The sequence below is a fragment of the Setaria viridis genome, chromosome 6, assembly GCF_005286985.2.
Source record: "Setaria viridis chromosome 6, Setaria_viridis_v4.0, whole genome shotgun sequence".
NCBI classification, from domain to species: Eukaryota; Viridiplantae; Streptophyta; class Magnoliopsida; order Poales; family Poaceae; genus Setaria; species Setaria viridis.
Genome location: NC_048268.2, coordinates 22,630,770 through 22,640,960, shown reverse-complemented (window position 1 = coordinate 22,640,960; position 10,191 = coordinate 22,630,770). Strand labels below are relative to the sequence as shown.

The window sequence follows — 10,191 nt, the reverse complement described above, 5'->3', positions numbered from 1 at the left end:
GCATTTTGGATGCTTTAGTTTGTACTCCTTGTTTGTATCACACAAACAATGCAACAGTGCAACTTACTTGGAACAACATTGTACCACAATCACTCGCACACACTAGTTCTCAAATCTCTAATTGTCAATACAGCCTCAGTGCATCACCAAGTCACCAGGCACAACAACTCGCAACTACCAACGTTACAGAGCTAATAAGTTTCCCAAGTTGCAAATAATCCATACACTCAACAGAATTAACTCAAAGTAAGAGAAGTACATAACAGCACACAAGACACTCTTCACATAGTGATAGAAATGATGATATAGGCAGATTAGCACAACTCTACTTGAGGTTTCTCTTCCTCCTCATCAATAGTAGTTTCAAGTGCTTCTTGTGGACTAGCAGCAGATGCTACAAAGAAAATAGAAATTGGTAGAGGAAAAGTAGAAAATATGTGAAACATGCAATAAGATATTATCACAATTGCATTTAACTTCTCATGGTACCAATCCTGGAGACACATCAAAGCTTCAACAGTTTTGGAAGATAACTCCGAATTTCTGGCCGGGTCAAAAAAACACTGGCCCGTGCCTATCCCGGTGCACCTGTTGGGTTGGATTTTTTTCGGGCGGGTCAGTTCGGGTTTGTTAGGTCGGGCGGCCCATGATCATGTCTAGTTTGAGCACATCAAATAAAAACATTCACCCCTTATCATTTCTCTATGAACATTTGAAGGCACAGAACAGGTCTCTAACAGATCGTCTAATATAATACTGGAGTACAAATTCACCACAGAAAAAGGGCTTGAGATAATGAGATGATAGGACTGGTGATCCTCTTGGTTAAACTTGTTAGCAAAACATGTAAAATAACAAGATTCCCTTCGTAATGTATAAGTTTCTTATCTACTGGAAATGAAAGCGTCAAGCTATAAAATGGCAGGTTATGATCAACAAGGCAACAAAAAAGAGAATAATAACATGAATCACTCATGGGAATTGCTTTTCTGTCATAACAGTAGGAATTGACCCTTTTGTATATATACTTAGTAGGAATTGACTTCACTTGCTAGTAAAAACTTACTTATGAAATCATTGTATAGAACACAACACTGGATGCATCACATGCATCCTATGTTTGTTTCAACCCTATGCAAATCTACTAGCCTAAACCAGAGGAAAAGGAGTACACCAGCTCTTATGACAAAATTGAAATTTGTATATGCACACTGAAATGTAGAATACAATTTGCCAAATACATAAAGGAAATAAACAGAAATCGGAACAAAGAAAAGACACAACTGACATAATTTTGTAGCTGAGAGCAGCAAACTGGCTATGTATATCCAGAGGGGACAGTCAACTTCCAAGTAATAAAAAAGCTAAACAAGAAACAAAATCCAACTGTATTCAAAGCATCCATCCATTGTCCCATGTAAGAACAACATTATGAGGGAATATGTGAAGCTGGATCCCATGTAAAACCATAGAACAATCACAAGAAAGTGATGCAAATATGTGAGGTATTCAAGAACAAATCAATTAAATGACCCCAGAGAGAACATTTGGTTAAGAAGGTTAAAGCTAAACAAGAGACTATATTTCAAAAGTGTTTCACGCATACATACTTTCTCCCATGTAAGGCGCTAACAACCTGGGAACCAGTATTCACATGAAACAACACAATTACATGAACATAACCAACCATGGGGCCTCAATCATCGTATGAACAGTGAGGGGAAGCAGTACAGCCTGCATCAAATGGATCTTCTGACCCACAGCAATGCCAATACTGGAACACTTTGCCTGAATCTGGAGTATCCATGGTCCCACCAGCGTAAACGCTTTCAAATTTTCTCTTTGTTTCACCTGGCATGGCAGAAAAAGATCATTTAGATATGGATTAACTCTTTCAGAGAATGCAATTAATCAAAATGTTTCGATGAAAAACATCTCTGTTAATCATATTCCTAAGCTGTCTAATGAGGTTGTGAATAGTTTGGAGGAAGGACATTACTTCCAAGGGCTAATATTGTGAGGTGGTGAGAGTTTGGAGCTTGGAATTAAGAGTGCATACAAGCCAGCTCATGATGGAAAACCCCTGACACTGAACTTTTGTGACCACAAATTGATTGCGCACCAAGTGAGCAAATGATTTTTCATTTTCGAACAATGAATTGCCCCTATCTTGATCCATGGGAGATAACTCTAACGAAAAGCTAACTGAATCTGAACAACCTTCCCACCAAAGAGCTAACGTATTTCTTCAAATGGTAACTTTTTTGACACCCCAGCTAAGCCAATTCAGCACATTTGGCCCCAAAACTACACATACTTCAAATGATTACTCTAGCAAAATCAGGCACACGGGGATTGCTGGACGGAGCGACGAGGCCTATCTCACCTCCGAAGTGGGCGGTGTGGTAGCGGCAGGCGGAGGGGTGGTTCGCCACCGGGTCGTACTGCTGCTTGCAGTTCTTGCAGGTGCGGAGCACGGGCCCGGCCGCGCCCCCACCACTGGCCGCCGTCGCCCGGAGACGACCGCGCGGGACTAACTGGACGGCGGGAGCGGGGCGAAGTGGGGCCCGCGGCAGCGGCGCTCGTGCGAGCGGCGCGGCCATGGGTAGGGGTCGGGGCCTGGTCGGATCGGGAGAGAGAGGGGGTCAGACTGGGCTCGGTTGCGCTGCGTCCCTTTTCCCTTCCCTTGCTTGCTAGCTAGACGCAAATCCCTCTGAAAAAGAGGAGGGGGGGGGGGGGGGGGGGGGGAGCTAGACGCAAATCCCTCGCTTTTCTTTCAACCGTCAAGGACACGACTGGATCTGAGCCAGGTCTTTGTTTGCTCTAAAAAGGCAAGTTCTTGGTGCTCAGGTTTTTTTCAATGTTAGTTTGTTTTCTCTTATATCCTGAAAGTAAAAATTTTTCCTCCTTTGTGCAGAATTACTGTAAAAGCCTACCAATCTCAAGTTAGAGAAAGAGATAACAAGTTCGATGGCAAGTATAAGTTGAAGAACAAGTTTGATTTCACACGTATAAAAGTGCAACACTAAAATTTAGTCCTTGCATCCAAACAGACCCTTAGTCCACCAATTTTAGCTCACCTGTTTGGGAGCACCAGTAACTTATTGAATTCCACTTCAAAACACAGGTTAGTTGCAATGATCATGTTGTCATTAATTGCCAACATCGAATTAGGGGCCTAGATGCTCTTTTAATGCTAAAAGCTGTTACCTTCCTGCTTAACTTGTCTATACATAACTCCTGTATTCAGCAATTGATGCATTTTCTCCAAAGTAAATAAAACATCACTTAATATTAGCTAATTTCTTATGTTGTTAAGAAACAGATCTGTTGACAGTTTAAAAATTATGCTTCCCTAAGTGATCTCATTGTGCATAACTGTGTTTTGATGGATCTTTTATATCATATCAACAGCTAGCTGTGCAAATAACTGATTTCCTAGAGTGCTTAACAGGGTTCTGTTTTTAAAGCATAATCATTTATTGTAATATCCAGGTTCCTAATGGTGCAAGCTTTGGAAAGCCATATGTGCCTCCAGAAATACGGGAAAAGGCTTCTCTTGAGGACGTCATTGCAGAACTAGAAAAGATACCTGACCTTGCCCCCATGGATTGGGTCAAAGCCTGCAATATGCTTAGATATGATGATTTCCAGTTCAGATCACTGAAGGCACTTCCAATGGAATTTAAGAAGGAATGGCTACTGAGTGAAATCAAGTGAATGTTCCTACTGCAAAACTGATAAGCATCCAAGGCATGTGACTTGATTTAGTTGGATGTTGTAATAATCTATATGATTGGCTTTGTTCTGGATATCAATTCTGAACATCATCTATTGTACCGTACCTATGGTTCTATTAAACTTTATTATAAAAAACTAAACTTTATTATAAAAAACTCTGAACAGAGCTCCCTTTTTAGTTTTCATGAACCTCCACAAACTTTCGTACAAAAGATTAGCGATTTGCTTTTATCTCCATTTGTGTACAATAAAGTTGTATCATTCTAAGAAGGTTCCATGCTTCTAACTGAGGCCTGGACGGGAGTTTCAATGACTCTTTCAGTTCAACACTTAAATTGGTCTACCATGAGAAGCTTGGCAATTTCTGTGTAGAAAATAAATGCAAGTGTAAAATTACTTTTTCGTTGCATTTGTTTGTCATGCCATAATAATCTTACATCACATGATATCAGATTTTTTTCTATTCGTTACAGATTTTTGAAACATTAGTGTGTTATTACTTTGTCCGAACTAACTAGATTAAGTGTTGTCAGATGGTATACCAATCTGACAACCATCATACACTCACTGGCCATGTAATGCCCCCAAAGCATCCGCAGCTTCATGCTTAGATTGAAATGCCACTTGAGCCTCCACCCGGCCTTGCGGCAGAACCAGCAATAAGGCGAGGTAAGGTGGCCACCCTACCTAACCCTGGCAGCGAAGACCCCATAGGCCATTCCTAATGGCCTTTCATAGTTATGTTTCCAACAATGCCACGTAAGCAAGATATCATTTAATTCATAGTTGAAATAGATTTATACAGTGCACAATTTAATTTTCAAAAACTACATGCAAGACACAAACTACATTGAAAACAGCGTATACATGATTTCATCCCCATTAAACTCATTTCACCTCTCTCTTCATTAACTCTTTGCCACATGATCAAAAATGCTGACATGGCACTACATTTAATGAGAATGAAACCTCCGTTAACAGTAGCCTTATACCCCCTAGTTTTCCACCGAGAGTTGAAGATCCCAGCGCCAACATCGATATTCCGCATGGCAATGGAGTTCTGGAGGAACACGACGACACCAAGTGTTAGAAACGAACAGGTACGCTTAGATGGGTCATGTGGCCAGCCCATTTTCGATGACCTGATGGCCCAATAGTTGAATAGCCTATAGCCCACTCCAATCAGTCCCCAATTTGGTACGTGTCTCCCATTCCTAACCAACTCATGATTTTTTTTTAATATTTTTTTTGATTTTGCAGAAATAAATACCCGAGCAAAAAATTAGCAGATCTAGACCTATACCGCTGGATGAAACAATTATAGCCATTTCAGATGGCGGTAGGTTAGAAAAAAAATTATAAGCAGTTACCGTCAGTTGAAATGGCGGTAGGTTACATGGTGGTGATGTGGCAGTGGCTGGAGCCCTTACCACCGTTTGAAACGGTGGTAGCCAGTTGAAATGGATACCACCATTTGAAATGGTGGTAAGTCCCCCCTCCCATCATTCCGCTGGTGGCAGGAGGTGGAGGCACCTATAGCCTCTTGAAACAGCTATAGCCGTGTGATATGACTATAAGTTCGAGTAATTTTTTTTATTATTTTGATTTTGTGTATTTTTTTCTCCGAGTTAAAAAAAATATGAAGTTAGATTAGAAACACTAAATATTTGAATATGTCACTATTGGTTGCAATATGAAACTTCCTAATTTGAGAGAGATAGAGTGCTTCGAGGAAATAATTGAAATTGAATTAACTCCCGTCCGTTAAATACACAGCTATTTCCAGCGAAATTACAACATATAAAAACGAAATTCGTGCACAACATACGAACACCAACGACTATAGACTAAACAATTAATTATAGATTGTAGTGGCATGTGCGGCACTGATGCTATCCTAAACATATGCCGTTGCTAAACCTAACATGTCTTAGGTAATTGAAATAGCTGGGGGTAGAGTCATCTCTCCTTTCTAATAGAACTTGCTTTGCGAGAGTTGGGAGGGCCCAGCCTCATAGTATCCAGCACCCCCAGAGGAAGGCGGTGACTGTGGGTGATCCTTGTTGTGGTGGTAGGGGCACTTGCACCATGGATCGGTACAAATCAAGTCACCTACGATGTTAACCGCCCAAGGATTTGCATCAACTTCGGATTGAAGATCCTCCACCCTATGCTTGAGGTCAAAGTTCTTGCACTTTAGGTAGTGGATGTACTCTTGGGTTGGCTCAGGAAGTGGAGGATCGACCCACTTCGCATAGCGGCAGTTTCCTTCATGGAGATAAGACTGAACATGATGCTTGTTTGTAGCACGAAAAGCTTAGCAAGAGTAAGGAAGTAACAACATGACTCACCAAGTGTGGCGGAACCGCCCAACTTAAACTGGTTTAAGTGCGCCTAATCGCTGTCAGAACAGCAATTATTCGAAACGCACTTAAAACAGTATAAGTCCGGTAGTCCGTCGAGTGTCTCTAGGACTCCTCGAAACATCCACGACGTGATCCATAGCCATACATCAGGATCGCTTCCACGATGGGATAGCATCAACAAACATTACGTTTTTACATACATAACAGAGGTACGATTTATTACAAACCATAGATTGAAAGAAACTTAACAGTGCAAGTTAAACCATTACTAAGAGTTTAAAATATAAACCAGTCTGGGGCAAGTAATTAAACATCTAAGTTTATTCCGAGGTATCACGAGACTCATAAGATACCCTAGTTCTTCGAGGCTTCCTCCTTGGTGGGTCCCTGCTGGGTTTCTGAAAACAACAATAAAGGATCCCCTGAGTACTTGAAGCATCAAGACAAAATGTTATCACAGTACAAACAACAGTACAATAGCATGTAAGGCGCCCAACATGACAAACCTAAAGAGCACCTTGCCTAGAATAAAATGCCTTAGTTAATGTAAATTGGTGGATCACAACTAATGTGCTACTGGGTGAACTAGGGAAGTTTCCCCGTCCTTGGTATTTTGGAGGAACATTCTCCATCCTGCTTCTTCATGTTCTTCGATCGCTCTTCTTCCTGGAGGAGTTGCGCCTGACGAGCTTCGAATTCTTCCTCCTGCCATTTTAGTGCTGCCTGTCGAGCACCTAACTGCTCACGCTGCCTCTGTAGTTCATCCTCCTTGCCCTTCAAATGGATCTATTGTTGGCGGATGGGTCTCTCTTGCTCAAGCCGAGCAAGACGTGCTGCCTCTCGAGCCTCTTCTAGCCTAGCATAGTATTGGCCTTTGGTCTCTAGCTCTACTGGGATTATGCGCACCTCCCCTAAATGCCCAGTGTCGATCCATTCCATAAATGTGCAAGCCTGCATGTTGATTCATGATCAGTTCTAGTTACTGGTACATAGAAAACATATTTAAAATGTTTATAAACGACGGACCTTGAAATCATCGTCAATGTCAGGATACTAGAAGTACCTACACCCCTTCTTTCCTTGAGGTAATCGTTTAAAAATCATCGTCAATGTCGGGATACTAGAAGTACCTACACCCCTTCTTTCCCCGAGGTAATCGTTTAAAAATCATTGTCAATGTTGGGATACTAGAAGTACCTACACCCTTATTTCCCCGAGGTAATCGATCCTCCCATACTTGCAACCATGCACAAAAACCGCAGTGGCATTTAGGGCGCTCATTCCATGGTGGAATCCCATTTTGGTCATCCCTCCACGACAACATTTCTTAGAGGGACAAGCAACCTCACTACAAGCGTTGCATTCGGGTTCGACAGTGGTAGTAGTGCGTTTGAACATTGCTTGGACATCTGTTATATAGAACTCTAGTGATATGGTTCATGGACCATGTCCATCATGGTAAAGGAAAAAAATATGCATGGACATCACAGTCTGCACCGGCTTACATTATATAGTCTGCAAAGGAGCACACATTATAGTCTACAGCATTGTACACATCATAGCTTGCACCGGCCTACAAAACATAAAGAAGGCCGTATGGAGTAAATGCGTCCTCACTTGTGATGCACAGCACCAGCACCACGTCTCGCGGCCCACTGCACTACTCTGGTTTCCAACTGGTCGTACGTAAAGGGCTCCAGTGTAACACCCAAAATTCCATCATGAAAATAATGTAAGCAACTCGGTCTAGTTTTTCATGCTCTAAGGATTAAATAAATTACTTTAATTAAATTACGGTCTTTAAATAATTAAAGAGCACTTGAAATAATTTTAGAAGCAATAAGTGCTTGGTAGAGTTTTTCTTTTCTCTTTTATTTTGGCTTTTGTTTGAATGCTTGCTTTTGATTTTCAAAAGAATTTGAATTTGATTTTGAAAACTTCAACTCTATTTAAATTCTCAAAACCCTCCACCTCTCTTTCCTCTCCTTGGGCTGAAATCCCTCCTCTCTTTCTTTCCTTCCTTCTTCCAGCCGCATGGGCCTATCCGCCGGCCCATCTCCTCCCCCCCCCTTTTTCTCCTTGCGCCGGCCAACTTCCCTTCCTTTTCTCTTTGGGCTGCCACCTCTCTCTCCTTTCCTTTCCACCAGCCGGCCCATTTTCTTCCCCCCCTCCTTTTTTCTCCCTGCGCAGGCCCATCTCCCCTTCTTTTTCTTCTTGGGCTGCCACCTCCCCTCTTTTCTTTCCTCCCCACCAGCTGGCCCAAATTGGCCCAGCTGGCCTGCTTCTTCCACCTCCAGCACCTGAAACGCTAGGAGCCAGGCGCACGGGTGCCGTGCACCTCCTGTGTGTGCCGCCGGCTGGGGCCCCCTTGCCTCCCGGCGTCCCTCGGCCTCCCGAGCCCCTCCACGACGTCACGACGTCTCCCCTCCCCCACTCCCGGCCTCAAACCGTCGCTCCCTCCTTTCCTCTCCCCGAAAATGGCCACACAAGCTTGAAGGCCATTAATGGCCGGCCGACCTTCGATCTCTCCCGGGAGCCCCTTCCGCTCCTCCCCGGGGCCTATAAAGGTCACCATCGACCTCGCCCGGAGTTTCTCTTTCCGTTTTGCTACTCACCCTCCTCTCTATCGCACCGCCGTGCCGCCGCTCGAAACTTCCTGTACGCCGCCTCCCGTCCTGTTCACCGGCTCGAGCGCCTGCTTCCTTCAACTCGCCGCCGACGGTGAGGTTCCCTCTTCGCGTGCCTCTCTCTTCCCCCTCGCCTGCACCGGTTTCTTTCCCCGCCGCGCCAAGGGCGCCGGCGAGCCGCCGGTGGTGCGCCACACCCCTGCCGTGCCTCTGGCGAGAGGTAGAAGATGATAAGGCCATTTTCTGATCTACCCCCTAGCCTATCTCACATTTTTTCTTTTCATTCTTGTGTCTTGTAATTTTTTCCAGAGAAGTCCCTGAAGTTCCTGTATACTTTCATTTTAACCCGAGCCATGACATCTTGTAGATCTAACCCTATGTTTCTCTGTTTTCGCATGTACTGTTCAGTATATCTTTCTAAAATTCCATGCTAGCCCCTGAAGTATATAGTTAATTCCGTTTTAGCCTCTGAAACTTGTTTATCTCATATCTTCTTCGTTTTAAATCCGATTTCAGCGATTCTCGCGCTCACGCGATCGTCTCTGCATGAACGTTAGATTTAGGAGTTTGTTGTAAGCCTTTGCATATGTTTGCTGTACTGTTTTAATCATTATTTGTTTGTTTGCCTTATGTGATCGTGTAGATGACGTGACGTTCGCGGAGGAGCAAGTCCAAGAGCAGCCACCATTCGAAGAAGAGTACTCCCAGTTTGTCGAGGAAGGCAAGTGGCCTTCTCCCCCTGCATGTTCTTTTTGTCCCAATAATATCATGATTAAGCACTTTACTTATCTCTTGTATGTGCATAAGTTTGACGGGAATGCCTATTAAGGACTTACCTAGTTTTAATCCTTATTCCTTGAAAACCTGTTTAATCATGTTGGGTAGACTTGCTAGTCGCTTAATTTGGGTTGGTAATGTTCTAATCATGAAAGATGTTAATCATTCTTTATTTATGTTGCTATACCTGTTTAATTGCAAGAACACTTGTTTTAATCGGAACATGGAGAACCACCCAAGAAAACAGTACAACCACAACATCATATGGCTCTGATCTTAGCCGAATAATTAGGCATGTAGTTAGCTGGTGGCTTTACCGAAAGGGCAAGGAGGGGGAAGGTGTTGGGTGCACGATCCGGAGCAGTAGCCTTCGCTAAGGTGCTGTCTCATTAACGGGTTGTGGTCCGCATCGCTACTGAAACTCTAGCGGGCTACCAGTTACCTACGTGTCTTTGTAAAGGCTTCGTAGTGGACCCCCCAGCCACTCACCAAAGGAAGTGTTTAAGGGCTTTGCAAACCCGGGCGACACGGGGGACCACGAGTTGTGGGTAAAGTGTACAACCTCTACAGAGTGAAAACTGATATATCAGCCGTGCTCACGGTTAGGAGCGGCTTGGACCCTCACATGATAATTGAACTTAAAGATGAGATTAATCTATGTTACCTTTACTTTTGGGATA

General features: G+C 43.4%; 1 protein-coding gene across 1 annotated transcript; it reads right to left on the bottom strand.

The window, feature by feature from the left end:
- Window positions 1-1,560: 1,560 nt before the first annotated feature.
- LOC117859946 (uncharacterized) lies at window positions 1,561-2,718 on the bottom strand. The gene is made up of 2 exons (XM_034743150.2): window positions 2,387-2,718; window positions 1,561-1,851 (listed from the first exon to the last, which is right to left on the bottom strand). Exons 1-2 carry the CDS (start codon window positions 2,601-2,603, stop codon window positions 1,697-1,699), a joined length of 372 nt encoding a protein of 123 aa, XP_034599041.1. The 5' UTR covers window positions 2,604-2,718; the 3' UTR covers window positions 1,561-1,696.
- Window positions 2,719-10,191: the final 7,473 nt, after the last annotated feature.